Here is a 17912-nt window from a genome sequence, read left to right on the forward strand (position 1 = left end):
TCAGAGACAGCCCCTCTCAAATAGGGACAGTTGAGAGGTCTGTTATTAAATTTGCCTCTTTTTTTGTGGCATCCTTTGTTGAAACTTAAATTTTGATTATGAGAGCATGTTTTTTTTTAGAAATATATGTATAACATTTTGCACACTGTAAACACAGCTAGTGCATTAACAAGCAAATTCTCCTAAGAATATCTAGATATTCTGTCCTAGAATGTAACTAAGTCTCAACAAAGGATACAATGAGAAATAGGCAACTGATTACAGTAGTAAATTTGATGGTTTTTCTTTAGATTGGAAGCTCTATCTGAATCATGAAAATTTAAAATTTTGAATTCCATGTCCCTAGCTAGTTACACTAAGGAGCCCCAACACATTGCTACCTCTGAGCAGGACATGTTAGTGATTGGCGACTATATGCAACTTCTGATTTGCTCACTGACTGTGTTCTGTTCTCGGAGCTGAAATATGGTTTGACCACAAAGCTGGACTTTAACTATATGTTTAACCATTTTGAAGAGGTAAACACAGAGGCGTAACTAGAAACCACAGGGCCCAGGTGCAAGAATCTAAGAAGGCCCCCCTCACCCCCCCCCCCCAAAAAAAATGTGAATTTGATTACATGTATACAAAAGGAGGTACCCTGTGCCCACAGTCTGTGAGATGGTCTGACCCCCCATTACTGTATATAGTGACACTGTTTAACCCACAAGTACTGTATATAGTGAGTCAGTGACACAGTCTGTAATCTGCCAGTGAGATGGCTGGCCTGACCCTACCTGCCCCAATACTTTATAAAGTGACCACAGTAGTCTGTGACATGGTCCAGCCCCCCATACTGTATATAGTGGTACTGTATAGACTGACACTGTTTACCCCCCGCCACCCTCCATGCTGTAGTAACAAGGTCTGTAATTTGCTGGTTTCACAAACATACACACACACACACATATATGCATAAATACACACACAGTCACATGCATACATACACAAATACACACACACACATAAACACCAATGGGTAAAACAGAGACACTAACCCCTGTAGTCAGATACACTAGTGAAGCATCATGTCACACTCGCATGATATCAGTGCAGGCAGTGGCAGGTCAACGTTTTTTATTGTAAAAAATGTTTTTTTTTTTTTTTTTTTTTAGCTGGGCCCCCACCCTTGGGGGCCCAGTCGCAATTGCAACCTCTGCACCCCTGGGTAAACACATAGGCTAGATTACGAGTGACAAGCTATATTGGGTTTTCACAACTTTGCGCACAAGTTAAATTCTGCTCGTATTACAAGTTGGTTAGTAAATGCGAACATGAGAATGCGATTACGCTAGAATGATTACCGCAACCTCAGAGCTTTGGTTAACTGTTACGCTAGTCACAAAGTGTCACAAAATGCATCAAAATTACATTTAAAAGTACAGTTACACCCATAATAACACCACCTAATATAAATGATTACAAAAAAAAAAAATTTGCACAAAAAGTTATAAGAGCCCAAAGATATGGGGTCTCAGGTGTTAGAAAAAAGAAGGCTAAATAGAACATATTCTTCTATGTGCAGAATATTGGAATATGAAATATGCAATATTATATTCTTATGTTGCGCTTTTAAATAACCTCAATCGTGTTGGTGCGACTTGTGGATGTTAGTTTTTTTTTTCCAACTTTTCCGACTCCATTGTAATCTATGGGGGAATGCGATGTTGCGTTTGCAATTTCTCAGTCTGATTGTTTTAGCGACTTTGCGAAGCACGAGAGCGTAATCTTTTTACTTTCAACTCGTAATATGAGCGCGAATTTCCGAGCACAAATAACAAGGGGTTTTAATGCTTGAATGCAAGCGCAAAATACTGTGCCACTTGTAATCTGGCCCATAGTTAGTAAGGGTAAGTAATACAAAAAAACAGTGTGCTGTAACAAAGTATTATATTTTATGTTTGCATTAGACAGATTACGTAAGTCCTATTAATGATCCCAATTCAGGTTGCATCACTGAAATATCAAGAACCCTATAAAATAATATTGTTCCTGTAGCATCCAAATAATTAGGTTTAATATAGTCTAGATGTGTGTGTGTGTTACAAGAGAGAGTGCATCTTAGGGGTTGTCATTCCATTATAAAAGTGCTTTGTATGTTTGGCTTATGAAATCCATCAGCAGTTTTACTATAACATATCTGTACAATCTGAGTCCTGTAAAGAGATGTTTTTGCTGGATGCTGTAATGTATTGCAGTGTTAGCCCTTTTAAAGGGACAGTCAACACCAAAATGTTTGTTGTTTTAAAAGATAGATAATCCCTTAATTACCAATTCCCCAGTTTTGGATAACCAACAGTTATAATTATACAGGTTTTTACTTCTGTAATTACCTTGTAATTACCTTGTATCTAAGCCTCAGCAGACTGCCCCCTTATTTCAGTTCTTTTGACAGACTTGCATTTTAGCCAATCAGAGCTAATTCCATGGTAAATTTGCGTGCATGAGCTCAATGTTATCTATATGAAACACACGAACTAATGCCCTCTAGTGGTGAAAAACTATCCAAATGCATTTAGATTAGAGGCGGCCTTCAAGGTCTAAGAAATTAGTATATGAACCTCCTAGCTTTAGCTTTCAACTAAGAATACCAAAGGAACAAAGCAACATTGGTGATAAAAGTAAATTGCAAAGTTTAAAATTGCATGTCCTATTTGAATCATGAAAGTTTTTTTTGGACTTGACTGTCCCTTTAAGCCTGAGTTCAGTAGTGGAGGCAGTTTAGTGCATTAAAGCAACAACAAAGTCAAAATTAAACTTTAATGATTCAGATAGAACATGTAATTTTATTTGTTCTCTTTTGTATCATTTGTTGAAAAGTATACAGAGGTAGGCTCAGGAGCACTGATGCACCACTGGGAGCTGCACACATATGCCTTTTGCCATTGACTTACCCAAAGTTTTTATCCAGATCCCAGTAGTGCATTGCTACTCTTTCAACAATGGATACCAAGATAATGAAGCAAATTAGATAATACAATTAAATTAAAAAGTTGTTTTTATAATTATATGCTTTATCTGAATCATTAAAGACATATTTTGGTTGTCATGTCTCTTTAAGAGCATTTCTCTGGAGCACAGTAGGTAGAGTAGTGCTTTGGTGCAATGTTAGTGCTGGATGACAGGTGCAGTGCCAATACAGCAATTCTATGTTGGCAAGGAAAGCTAACTGGCAGTAAATGGTACAGTATTGATGCACAAGTGATGGTGTGCAGTGATTTATCTCCTTGACTGCCTGAAATGCATATACATACATTGTGTTTGATTAACCCCTAATGTCTAACACACACAAACAAACATTTCATCCATTAAGTTTCCTAAAATACACCAAGGTGGGTGAAACATTGTGTTTCTATTTAACTGCAACTAAGTGGTTAAATCATTGTTTTGCTTTCTAATATCCAAAGGTGGAAAGAACTATCGTATGCATATTATTAGCAGATGAGCATTGTGCTTAGTATTACTGGCTACCAGTTCACTTCTGTGCATGTTATTTATAACCCTATGGATTTGCTCATAATTATTTAACAAACAATATACAGTACATTTAAAGCTTCACAGAAAAAAAAAATGATTTTTTTTGTCCTGGCTATTATTATTTTGAATAAATGTGTTGAACCCTAGTGTAAGTGTATGTTACATTCTAACGTAGCCATGTTAAGCAGTATCCTGAGCACACCATTATTTCCATTGCAACCTGCAAACATTTAGCTGCTTCTGTTGTATATTTAAATAAACATAATGTATATCTATGCTGGTTTTAATTCTGCAGATTATCTGCAGCAATGTCTGTTCTGGACAAATACATTGGAATATGTATTTATTTATTTGGCACCTCCTGGTGATATTACTGATAATTCCATGTTTGTTGACATCAGCAAAATATTAATACATTGTGTGTGTGATGTATTAAGAGAATAAATAATACCTGGATGTCTGTCTCTGTTTTACCAACTCATATCAACAGTCTAATCTTAAAATTGTTTAAGAAATAGGTTTGCTTTAAACATCTAATGATTTATCTGTTGCTCAGTTCCCCATACAGTGGACATATGAAATATTGACTTATAGAAATTGTACTGTCACTGTTAATGAAATGCATGACAAGTTATATTAATTGAGGCTATAGTGCAATAGCAGAATTTGCTTAGGTGGCCAATAATTTGTTAAGCAGACTGACACATGCTCCCTAATTATTTCTAACAGTGTCTTGCATCAATTATGTCTTCTTAAACTTTTGATCCCCACAGTCATTGATTTTGCAGATTAGCAATATAAACTAAAATGTATTATGCATGAATATTGTTTACCAGTAGTAACTTTAAAAACACGTACTTGCAATTAAACACAATAAAAGCAAAGTGTAGTTTGCTTGTAGGTGTACAATATATTGGTCTTTGACATGCACAGTAGCACATTTGCAATACCTTTAGAAGCATTTTTGCAATATTTTTTTTGCAGATGACCCACTGCTGATATGGCCACAAGCTAAGTGCACCCTAATGGACTTCTGCACATTACCCAAGAGTGGGTCTTCTGCGTAGTAAAAAACAAATGATATATATATATATATATATATATATATATATATATATATATATATATATATATATATATATATATATATATAATTTTATTAATTAATTATTTTATTTTTTTTGCAAACAGAAGTATATTTCAGAAATGTTTCTAATGATATTTTAAATGAACAGTGTATTTAAAATATCACTGTAATGTCCCACTAATGATAACTATGAGAAAAAGGAACATTTGGTTAGATATAGTTTAATCTAAACTAAAGCACCATTTGAGATATGGAGCCTGCTGATCGAAAACTCATCGGAATAGAGAGAAATCACACACAACCTTTGTGGGTTTTTATGAGCATGTCATTGTGTAATGTATGCGTCTCCTTCACATTCAGAGCCATTCACAGCGAGATAAACAGCTCTCAAGATTAAATTTGCCTTTCTAAAATTCTCTGATGGACCTCACAGTAATGATGAGACTCCTTAGATAATATCACTAGAGCAGAGAGCTTAAAGGGGCAGTAAAGTCATTTTTTTCTTTTTACATTTAAAATCGATCTTTTAAAAATAATAATAATAATAAAAAAAAAAAAATATGTGGTTAGTCAACTATCAGGGCTGTGGGAGATATCTTATGTCCTATTCAGCACAGCATGTTTTTGCACAAACACGCAGTTCCTGTCAGTTTTCTAAAGCCAGTTCAACAGCTTTAATTTAATTTTTGCCATGAAGCAAAATATTTTAAAGTGTTTAAGGAGGGCTCTGTCGTATGAATGATATAAGTTTACATTAACATCCTGTGTAACTTCTAAGTCTCATATAAATTTGTCAGTCGCTGGACTAATATGTGCTCAGGATTAACCTTGTAATTACTTTTTAATTGACACTGATAATAAGAGATAATCGTAACATGGTTATAGCTTTTGTTCCTTTTACAGATAAAGCATATGAAATGGCTGCTTGCAAACCTCACCAGTTGTGATTTAACAGATATTATTTGTGAACACAATACTCACACATTATAATAGTGGGACTATATGTTAGTTTCAAGCTTTGCTAGTTATGACATAATGTGCGCAGAAATAAGATTTTTTTAAATTTTTTAAAAAAAAAAATGCATTGTTAGATGTACACTGATGCATTGGAAAACACCTTGTTTTATAATGCAATAAGTCAGGGCTTGACAAATCCTCGGAGTAAGGGAGCCACCGCATCTTGACTTCTAAAGCTTCAGATTGTTCTATGTATATCTGTATACAAAAACAATGGCCCAGATTACGAGTTTTGCGTTAGAGGCTATGCGGTGCTAACGAGCTAACGGCTGAAAAAAGTCTAACACCTGCAAAAAAGCAGCGTAAAACTCCTTAACGCAGCCCCATTGATTCCTATGGGGAAATAAAATGTATGTCTACACCTAACACCCTAACATGAACCCCGAGTCTAAACACCCCTAATCTTACACTTATTAACCCCTACTCTGCCACCCCCAACATCACTGACACCTGCATTATATTATTAACCCCTAATCTGCCGCTCCGGACACCGACACCACCTACATTATACTTGAACCCCTAATCTGCTGCCCCCAACATCGCCGACACCTACATTATATTTATTAACCCCTAACCTGCCGCCCCCCCCCAATGTCACCGCAACCTACCTAAATTTATTAACCCCTAATCTGCCGTCCCCAACGTCGCCGCCACTATAATAAACATATTAACCACTAAACTACTGCACTCCCGCCTTGCAAACATTAGTTAAATATTATGAACCCCTAATTTGCCGCCACTATATTAGTTATTAACCCCTAAATCTAAGTCTAACCCTAAACCTAACACCCATTAACTTAAATATAATTTAAATAAATATTCCTATCATTAACTAAATTATTTCTATTTAAAACTAAATACTAATAGTTACATTGTAGCTATCTTAAGGTTTATTTTTATTTTACAGGCAAGTTTGTTTTTATATTAACTAGGTAGAATAGTTATTAAATAGTTATTAACTATTTAATAACTACCTAGCTAAAATAAATACAAAAGTACCTGTAAAATAAAACCTCATCTAAATTACAATAACACCTAACACCTAACACTACACTATAATTAAATAAATTAACTAAATTAAATACAATTACCTAAATTAAATTAGCTAAAGTACAACAAAAAAACCCACTAAATTACAGAAAATAATAAACAAATTACAGATATTTAAACTAATTACACCTAATCTAATAGCCCTATTAAAATAAAAAAGCCCCCCCAAAATAAAAAAACCCCTAGCCTAAACTAAACTACCAATAGCCCTTAAAAGGGCCTTTTGCGGGGCATTGCCCCAAAGTAATCAGCTCTTTTACCTGTAAAAAAAAACAAACAAAAAAACAACCCCCCCAACAGTAAAACCCACCACCCACACAAATAACCCCCCAAATAAAATACTATTTGGATGGGCATTGCCCTTAAAAGGGCAATTAGCTCTTTTCCAGGACCAAAGTCCCTAACCTAAAAATAAAACCCACCCAATACACCCTTAAAAAAAACTAACACTAACCCCCTGAAGATCGACTTACCGGGAGAAGTCTTCACCCAAGCCGGGCCGAAGTCCTCAACGAAGCCGGGAGAAGTCTTCATCCAAGCCGGGCGAAGTGGTCCTCCAGACGGGCAGAAGTCTTCATCCAGACGGCATCTTCTATCTTCATCCATCCGGCGTGGAGCGGGTCCATCTTCAAGACATCCGACGCGGAGCATCCTCTTCATCCGACGACTAAAGCTGAATGAAGGTACCTTTAAGTGATGTAATCCAAGATAGCGTCCCTTATATTCCAATTGGCTGATAGAATTCAGCCAATCGGAATTAGGGTAGAATCAATCAGCCAATAGGATTGAAGCTGATCCAATCAGCCAATAGGATTGAGCTTGCATTCTATTGGCTATTCCAATCAGCCAATAGAATGCAAACTCAATCCTATTGGCTGATTGGATCAGCCAATACGATTGAACTTCAATCCTATTTGTTGATTGCATCAGCCAATAGGATTTTTTTCTACCTTAATTCCGATTGGCTAATAGAATTCTATCAGCAAATCGGAATATAAGGGACGCTATCTTGGATTATGTCACTTAAAGGTACCTTCATTCAGCTTTAGTTGTCGGATGAAGAGGATGCTCCGCGTCGGATGTCTTGAAGATGGACCCGCTCCACGCCGGATGGATGAAGATAGAAGATGCCATCTGGATGAAGACTTCTGCCCATCTGGAGGACCACTTCACCCTGCTTGGATGAAGACTTCTCCCGGTAAGTCGATCTTCAGGGGGTTAGTGTTAGTTTTTTTTTTTTTTTAAGGGTCTATTGGGTGGGTTTTATTTTTAGGTTAGGGACTTTGGGCCTGAAAAGAGCTAACTGCCCTTTTAAGGGCAATGCCCATCCAACTGCCCTTTTCAGGGCAATGGAGAGCTTAGTTTTTTTTAGATAGTATTTTATTTGGTGAGTTGGTTGTGTGGGTGGTGGGTTTTACTATTGGGGGGGGGTTGTTTGTATTTTTTTTTTGTACAGGTAAAAGAGCTGATTACTTTGGGGCAATGCCCCGCAAAAGGCCCCTTTAAGGGCTATTGGTAGTTTAGGCTAGGCTTTTTTTATTGGGGGGGGGTGCTTTTTTATTTTAATAGGACTATTAGATTAGGTGTAATTAGTTTAAATATCTGTAATTTGTTTTTTATTTTCTGTATTTTTTTTTGTACTTTAGCTAATTTAATTTAATTTATGCGATTATATTTAATTTATTTAATTTATTTAATTATAGTGTAGTGTTAGGTGTTATTGTAACTTAGGTTAGGTTTTATTTTACAGGTACTTTTGTATTTATTTTAGCTAGGTAGTTATTAAATAGTTAATAACTATTTAATAACTATTCTACCTAGTTAAAATAAATACAAACTTGCCTGTAAAATAAAAATAAACCCTAAAATAGCTACAATGTAACCATTGGTTATATTGTAGCTAGCTTAGGGTTTATTTTATAGGTAAGCATTTAGTTTTAAATAGGAATAATTTAGTTAATGATAGGAATATATATTTAGATTTATTTAAATTATATTTAAGTTAGTGGGCGTTAGGTTTAGGGTTAGACTTAGATTTAGGGTTTAATAACTTTAATATAGTAGCGGCGACGTTAGGGATGGCAGATTAGGGGTTAATAATATTTAACTAATGTTTGCGAGGCGGGAGTGCGGCAGTTTAGGGGTTAATATGTTTATTATAGTGGCGGTGACGGGGGTGGCAGATTAGGGGTTAAAAAGTGTGGGTAGGTTGTGGCGACATTGGGGGCAGCAGATTAGGGGTTAATAAATATAATGTAGGTGTCAGCGATGTTGGGGGCAGCAGATTAGGGGTTTCTTTAATATAATGTAGGTGGCGGCGGTATCTGGAGCGGCAGATTAGGAGTTAATAAATTTATTATAGTATTTGCGATGCGGGAGGGCCTCGGTTTAGGGGTTAATAGGTAGTTTATGGGTGTTAGTGTACTTTTTAGCACTTAAGTTATGAGTTTTATGCTACAGCTTTGTACCATAAAACTCATAACTACTGACTTTTAAATGTGTTAGGGATCTTGACAGGGTAGGGTGTACCGCTCACTTTTTGGCTTCCCAGGACAGACTCGTAATATCAGCGCTATGGAAGTCCCATAGAAAAAAGACTTTACGAAGTTTACGTAAGTCGTTTTGCGGTAAGGCCAAAGAAGTGTGCGGTACACCTAAACCTTCAAGACTTGTAATACCATCGGGCATAAAAAAGCAGCGTTAGGACCTCTAACGCACAACTCGTAATCTAGCCGAATGTGTCTAGCTCCTGAAAATGTATTGCAGACTCTTCAATTTGTCAAGCCCTGTAATAACTAGTTACTGCTTCAGCATTGTTTAGCTTCAGTGTGAATTATAAATGTATGTTATGACTGACGTGACTTGTATTCTTTCATTCTGGTTTCATTTGCAGATTGTTTTAAATTTTACAACTATGGACCTTTACAAGAGCAGTCTGTGCTGGTATGACTATATTGAAGTCAGAGACGGCTATTGGAGGAAATCTCCTTTACTAGGTATGAAGTGTTGCATTAATATAATTATTTCCCATCTTTCTAGCATCGCTGGCATATTTTTTAGAAGAAAAATGACAGGGTGTTCTATGAATTCTAAATAGTTCACCATTTCAGTTTTCTATTTATATTGAAGCTTACAATGAGAACCGTTGATTGATTGTGACTGTGAAATTTGCTTCTTATGGGAAATAAATATACAATTCTCATAGCATAAAATTTATTTCAATTTAACACATTTCTTTTTGTTTTATGGCAGGAACTGAAACAACTATTAGCATGGATTATATACATTGTTATTGTCTTAAATAAGAGCCCTCAAACAGATAAAAAAAACAACTAATAATTATAGAGAAGACTGACGTTGTTTTTATTGTTCATACCTGCTAGCTCTGTAAAGTTTATTTATTTGAATAATGCACCTTTTGTTTTTAGTAACATTTAAATGCAAGACGTTCGAGTTTTGTGCTAATTTATTTTGTAGTATTAAACAAACAGGTGCGTGTACTGATAATTACATAGCTTTTTGTGTGTTCCTTGTAAGATTTTGACTTAAAGGACCACGCAATGCAGTAGAATTTCATAATTAACAAGTGCATGATAAAAAGACAATGATTTAACACCTGCTCTGAATTTCAAATAAACAGTAGATTTTTTTTCTGACAAATTTATTTTTTCTCCCATTTTCCGCCCCTCTGTATCATGTGACAGACATCAGTCAATCACAGACTAGTATATGTATACCCTGTGAGCTTGTGCACATGCTCAGTTGAACTCGTTCCCCAGGAAGTGTGTTAATAAAAAGACTGTGCATAATTTGATAATGGAAGTAAATTGGAAAGAGTCTTAAAACGGTCTCTATCTGAATCATAAAAGTTTATTGTGACTTGAGTGTCCCTTTAAATGATATCTTTTATGTTTGCAGGCCGATTCTGTGGAGATAAGCTTCCAGAAGTCCTTACAACAACAGATAGCCGAATGTGGATAGAGTTCCGTAGTAGTAGCAACTGGGTGGGAAAAGGATTTGCTGCAGTGTATGAAGGTAAGACCATATACACGATTCATTTACATTTCAATGCTTAAAATGTAGAATTTGTAACCTCACTGTATGTTTAAATGGTGTTTATAATGTTGTCACTTATAATTATAAAATGAGAGTAACTGCAGAATTATGAATTTGATTTCCCTCAGAATTTAATAACTCCGCATTCTGCACTAGGATTTTTGCTAGAATCTGCCTAAGATGAAACCATGTTGAAAATGTAATTTATTGGTTACTTAGTACTCCTGAAGATTAATTAATTTTTCATGGAATTGTAATATCATAGACTACTTATTCACTTACGGGCTACCAAAGCTGTTCTGGAGATGAGTTTAGGTCATTTTTTTATTATTTATATATCTTTAATAAGACTGATGAATCATATTCAACACTGGAAATATACGTTACATATTCAAACATGAAGGAAACACATCTTAACAGTGGAATTAAAATTAGAAAAAGGTTAGAGAGAGAGCTGCAGACGGGCATATAAAGCCAATAATATTAAGGAAATGTGGCATCGTTTTACTAAGATAAATAAGCCCTTTACTTGTACATTCCTTAAGGAAATAGTGCAGTGCTGTCCATATAATAGCCCATACACTTGCAGTTTTTATGTACCCATACCCACACAAGTAATTCACTTAGGTATACTCTCCTGTCTGTCTATGTATCGAATTATAAGGATAATGAGGAAAAGAGAAACTTGCAGAGACTGAGAACAGATAATGGTTACAATGGGATAAGTAACATAGAGGGTGACAAAGGCAAAGAAGACATAGGGGACATCTTGACAGTTGTGCAACAAATTTTGTGACTGTCAGTTGGTATTGATGGATCTAAAGCTATTAGTTTTTATTTTATTTCTATATAGCCTTTTCTTGTGATGGATGTTTAAATCCCCCTTCCCACTCCTTTTCTATTTTCTCCTTGTCCTTTTTATGCTCTTTTTAGCTACAACCTATGTTTTCCTTTCCATTTAGCTCTTGTCTTATTATCTCATTGCTAGCTCAAGATACTGAATTGCAACTGTTTCTGGTAACAGGGTCAGAGATGTGCAAATAAGTGGTGTTGTGCAGCATCAGTGAATCAAACACCTAGATATAACAATTCTCAAATAAAAAGGGATCTGTTTTATCCTAAAATTGCTTCTACTAGATGACTGACAAGGGTTATTTTCATTTAATGTCTTTTGTACCTGGCTTTATAAAAAATGCAGCCAGTCAATAAGACAGCCAGAAAATTGAGATGTCAGCTACATGTTATTTTTTTTTTTTTAAATCCTGAAAAGATTTTGTTTATATGTAGAATAATCTTATAACAAAAATTCTGAGGCAGGCACACATTTTTAGGCACTATGGCTCCCTGGCTCCTAGGATTTGTCAAGCCCTGATTTGCAATAAACGTGACCATATAAACATATAACTAAAGATAGCCCATTTGTGCATAATTTTTATTACTAAGAATAATAAAGGTGATATTTTTTTAATAACCTTATAACCTAAAGAAGAAATATATAGGCCCCCCATGTACTAAGCAGCGAGCGGACAAGCTTCTCAACTCGAGAAGTTGTCTGCTCGCCTCTCCTACATACGGGCAGTGGAAAAACATGATCCGCTGCCCATATGTATCATTACATGCTCAAGTGAGCGTGTAAAGCCCGCCCCTTCTCTCGGGTGACTAATCGCGTGAGAGAAGGAACTGTCAATCACATAGAGCCAGCAAGCTCTCTGTGATTTCCCCTCGCCACCTCAGAGGTGGCGTAGAGTGTAAGAAACAGCGATCTAATGACCGCTGCTTCTTACATTGAGAGAAGCAGTCTCGCATATGCAAACCTACACAAGGGCTCCAGAGCAGCTTTCGCTGCTTAGTACTTAGAGACTATAGTTTGGTTTGTGGTATTTAGCAATGATTCTCCCGTCTGTGAGAAGCACTTTGTTAATTAATAGCAGATTCTAATGTAAGAATATATAAATGTGGTCATTTGGGGTCATCATTGTGTACAAAATATTATTTGTAATTTGAAATATCCCTAAATAGATACTTACATATTATCACACGTTAAGATGATACCTCATATTGGTTTAATATACCACCATAGTTAAAAAGTGTTATTGCTAATGTGACCATCAATATGCATTAACATTAAAGTGGTGTCTATTAGTTAAATAATAGTATTTAGCAACTATGGCTCACATGTATATGTAACAATAGTGTTTGATGATTTTTTGTGTCACTTGAGCAGCTAGTACAGTGAAAAGCACACTATGTATTTAACACACTATGTGGATGTTGTACATATATAATATTTGATCCATTTGAAAAAGGTTCACATTAGAACCAATATGTTATGTTTATGGTATGAAAAACTTGTAATGTTGTCCTGATTACAGGCGATTATGTGCTCTAAGTACCTATTTGTTCATCATTATTACCCATGAAGCTGTGAGTGAAGTAGGATACTGTTTTATCTTTATATAATTTCATATCTTTCAATGCTGGGTTAGGCTCTACTGCTGCAACAGATTAGTGTGGAAAATACCCAAACAGCCGCATGCTGGACAGAATACCAATGCATAACTTGTTTCATTCTTATGACTTTGGATTGTGTTATGACATTCTTATAGTTCTTGATAAATTTTAAAAAATATCCAACTTAATTTTTTCTTTCTGTTAGCAATTTGTGGAGGTGAAATCCATAAAGATGTTGGTCAAATCCAGTCACCTAATTATCCAGATGATTATCGACCATTAAAGGAATGTGTATGGAAAATCACAGTTGCAGAAAACTATAATGTTGGATTAACATTCCAGGCTTTTGAGGTAAGTCTAGCAGATCTTATGCATCTTTTATACCATTGGCATTATTTGCTTGACATTTGCACCCAGACTGATGTAAACAAATTTGATACTCAATCACAATTAAGTAATTATTTTTTAATATTTTAAAACTATTCCAAGTACATCATTTTAAGCAGGGCTAACCCGATTACATTTTATTTAAATTAATTTTAAGAATGAAAAAAAGTCATAACACATATCTTTCACCTCTATACAATTTTTTTTTAATATTTATTTTAAGTACATTTAATTTGAACTGATAAAAAAATGTGCTTACCTTAAATACTACAATCACATATGGTATACCTAGGAACAACACTTATTACTTCAGCGTAAACGTTTATTTATTTTTTAATAATGACAATATCACAGTTGCACTCTTAAAAGGCTAGTAAATACAGAAGATTTGCATAATCAACAAATGTCTGATATATTCTGTGAATTCTTACACATGCTCAGTGGGAACTGGTGACTCAAAAGTGTAAATATAAAAATAATGTGCACATGAAAGTAAATTGAAAAGTTGTTTAAAATTGTATGCTGTATCTGAATCATGATAGTTTAATTTTGACTTGAATGTCCCTTTAACAAAGAAACAAAGTATATTGACCCAAGGACACTTGCATAATTTATTCCATTTAACAATTTAATCTTCTGGCAAAAAAATAACAATAACTTTTCTGAGGAAAGAGTCAGATCTAATTTTGGTTGACATTGGCTGGGTCCCATTCATTCATTGACAACATATATGTTCTCGCTTCTGCTCATCTGTTCCCTGGATTAAGACAGAGGAAGGAATATGAAATTTATTTAAAAGAAACAATTGTAATAGTTTGTTAGTTCAGTTTGTAAGTTGTATATATGTTTTAAAATTTGACAGCTAAAGACACTTAATAAAATGTCAATCTGGCCATGTCAAAACATTTGCACGATTTTTTTGGAATAGTTTTCACATTGGCAATACAAACATATACATTTTTGGTATAGATTCACTAAGCCTTTCTTCATTTTTCTTGTATAGTCTGTGCCACGATATACCCCTTATTACTTGTGCACAACAGTTAGCAGTCCACTCATAATCTAGCCCATAGTTTTGGAGTTGTAAAAATCTCTTTATAGAAGATTATACGTTGTGGCTACTTTATTCTACAATAAAATAATTTCCTGCACTGTTTTTCAGATGAAGATGAAAATCTTACAAACTCTTTGTTCTCAATCAATGATTGAAGAATTTTCTTTTTTACTGTAATAGCAATAACAATATATCTATTGGACAAACATGCACAGTATACCAATCATACCCACATAAAAATGGTATTAAAATGTTTAACAAGTATCACAATGGCTTTGGAAGATAAGAGGTTCATTTTAAACATTTGAACTATTATTATTAACATGATAAAATTTACAAAAAAAACAACAACAATCCAAACAACTCTAAAGCTGACAAATAGCTTCTGTATTTGTCATTTTCACTTGGATATCAAATGTTTATCCTGTTAACATGAATTTAACAAAAACACATTTGTGTGAGGTTTGTGGCAATGGCCTTTTATTAACAGTAGTCATTTGTCTTTGTGATTAATCAAAAAGCATGTTGACATTATTGGCTGAATTTGACAACTTGGTATCTATCGGACGTAAATATCAGAAAGATTATGATCGATACCACATGATGTGGAAGAATTCTACAGATGATCCATTATCTAGGCTTCCACGCTCTCTCTGTAAATGCAAACATCTACATACATGGATGTATGCCAAGCCAAAAATAATTTATTTAGCAACAAATACTCCTGTTTTTGCATGGTACAATAGTGTTTGCCTATCAGTATAGGATTTCATCTAAAAGCTCCCATTTACTCTCTGTGCCAGCCTGTAGTTTCATCCCACCTGCTTCAATGCTCATTCTCAGTAATGTTTAAAGATGGTGGACAGGGTTACTTTGTATTCCTAGAGCAGTACCCTCTGCAGTTATATGATATAACATAATGCCAGCAGTGTGTTATTGATGGTGTTAAGCATTATACAGAATTAATGGATATTGATTTCTGGCTTTGTTTGTTTTTTCCATCTGGGATGGACAACAAGTTTTAAAGAGCTAGAAAGACAAAGGCAGATAGACTAAGGGATGTGGTATAAATTTTTAGGAGCAAACACCCGTATAAATGCATATATTTAATAATAAATGTATTTATTTTATTTATTCCTAGCCAATATATATACAAATGTATATACATATATGAATAATACATATGGGAAATTGGCTAGATTTTTTAAAGTCAGGATCTACTTATAAGAACCAGCAGGAAATACTTATATTTTTTGAGATTGATGTACTGAGAGAGCATCGTTATTCACCACAGTTTGTTTTGTGCTTATTCATATGCTTTCTTGCCCATCACTGGTTAACAGCTGCATTGTTCTGTTTCCTCTAGGAAATTCATTACAAATGTTTGCAATAGTTGAAAAAAATCTACACAGCTTTATGAATGAGCACTCTGTTGTCTCCATCATACAAAGGGATGAATACTGTCTAGCAGCACAGACTTGCAGCAAAGAGTAAATGAAATGGTTTTTATACAAAAGGAAGAGAATTACTACATAGTCGAGAACTGACTGTGTCAGCATATAATCAGTAGGAGGCAGAGAGCTGCGCTGTGAAACAAAAGGCTCACACTTGCTAGAGGTGTATACGGGGAAAAACTAAGACTGCTTAGTATGTGTATATCTTCCGTTAGACTCTGGAGCAATTTTGTTATGTGCATTTAAAGATTAAGAGTTCATGAACAAAACATAATGAACAGAAGATATAAGACACTGCCCTTATACAGTCTAAGTAATTACTATAAAGATGTGCATTGGTGCAAAGTCTAATGTTCTCCATGGTTTATTGCTGCATAAAGAGAGATGTTTTTAATGAGAACAATAAAGGGAAATTAAACAAAGTATAAACTGTTGGTAAAATTGGTTGATATCAGGATAAATCCATTTCAAAAGCAATCACCTGATAGATCTATAAGCATATGTAATACAGCCATGGTGGAAGCCCAAAGACAACATTTATTTGAAAGAATCAATCAATCTCTTTTTAAATATATGTTACTGGATCAGTTCAGTTTTGTGCTATTTGTTTTTTTCACAGCCAGAGTAGCTTCCCCCACCTGGAGATCCTCTCTTCACACATCAGCAATGACTAATCCAGCTTCCTCCAATCACGGCTTTCCCCCCAGGGGAGTCATTGTCTGAGGCCATGCAAGGATTGGAGGAAGCCGGATTAGTCATTGATGACATGTGAAGAGAGGATCTCTGGTAGGGGAAGCTGCTCTGGCTGTAAAAAAAAAAAAAAAAAGTTACGTTTTTAATCAAAACAGCTGCTTTCAAAACTTTGATGAATGAAAGTGCCCCTGTTTTTAATAGTAGTATTTTTAAAAACTGGGCTTTCATTCATCAAAGTTAACCTTCACTTCAAGAGTATATGCATATTATTTGTTAAAATGAAAGCCTTGTCTTTGTTTTGCTACTTTGTATAATTTTTAAATGTATCTCATATCCTATGGTTAGATATTTTTTATCTAGTCATTTCCTACATACGCTGCACCATGGGGCAAAGTACTAAGAAATATATTTTCTTTTCTAAGCCTCAATAACTAATTTGTGTAGAATGATACGTTGGTGTTTTTTAGGAAGGTGGATTGATGGTTAGTGTGCAAGAATAAAATGTTTGATTTCAGAATTTATAAAGTAATACCTTGTGCTTAGCTGTTTACCATGTGCATTATAGAAGTTATATAAATACCTTTTCATGCATTCTGAATGGGGATGTGTTTCTATTTTTGAGTGTTTCTGTAAGATTATATTCTGTAATTACATATGATGCACATCTCACTTTTATTGATGTCTCTTTTTCTAATTCTTGCAGATAGAACGCCATGACAACTGTGCTTATGACTATCTTGAAGTAAGAGATGGCGGTAGTGAAAACAGTCCTTTGATTGGTCATTTTTGTGGTTATGACAAGCCAGATGACATCAGATCTACCTCAAACACCCTTTGGATGAAATTTGTTTCTGATGGAACAGTAAACAAAGCAGGGTTTGCTGCTAACTTTTTAAAAGGTAAATTATTATTATTATTTGTATTATCCAACAGATTCTGTAGCACTACACAGGGGTTCAATAATTAAAGGACCAGTCAGCACATTAGATTTGCATAATCAACAAATGCAATATAACAAGACAATGCAATAGCACTTAGTCTGAACTTCAAATGAGTAGTAGATTTTTTTTATAACAAATTTCAAAGTTATGTATATTTCCACTCCCCTTGTACCATGTGATGGCAATCAGCCAATCACAAATGCATA

General features: G+C 34.8%; 1 protein-coding gene across 1 annotated transcript in view; it reads left to right on the forward strand.

The window, feature by feature from the left end:
• TLL1 (tolloid like 1) overlaps nucleotides 1-17912 on the forward strand; it is a 232198-nt gene that overhangs the window by 160836 nt on the left and 53450 nt on the right. The window contains exons 11-14 of the mRNA XM_053703804.1: nucleotides 9564-9666; nucleotides 10589-10705; nucleotides 13383-13528; nucleotides 17469-17664. Of these exons, the coding sequence (XP_053559779.1) occupies nucleotides 9564-9666; nucleotides 10589-10705; nucleotides 13383-13528; nucleotides 17469-17664 (562 nt within the window). The remainder of the gene's footprint in view (nucleotides 1-9563; nucleotides 9667-10588; nucleotides 10706-13382; nucleotides 13529-17468; nucleotides 17665-17912) is intronic.

This window comes from Bombina bombina, chromosome 2, assembly GCF_027579735.1.
Source record: "Bombina bombina isolate aBomBom1 chromosome 2, aBomBom1.pri, whole genome shotgun sequence".
In the NCBI taxonomy this organism is placed as follows: Eukaryota; Metazoa; Chordata; class Amphibia; order Anura; family Bombinatoridae; genus Bombina; species Bombina bombina.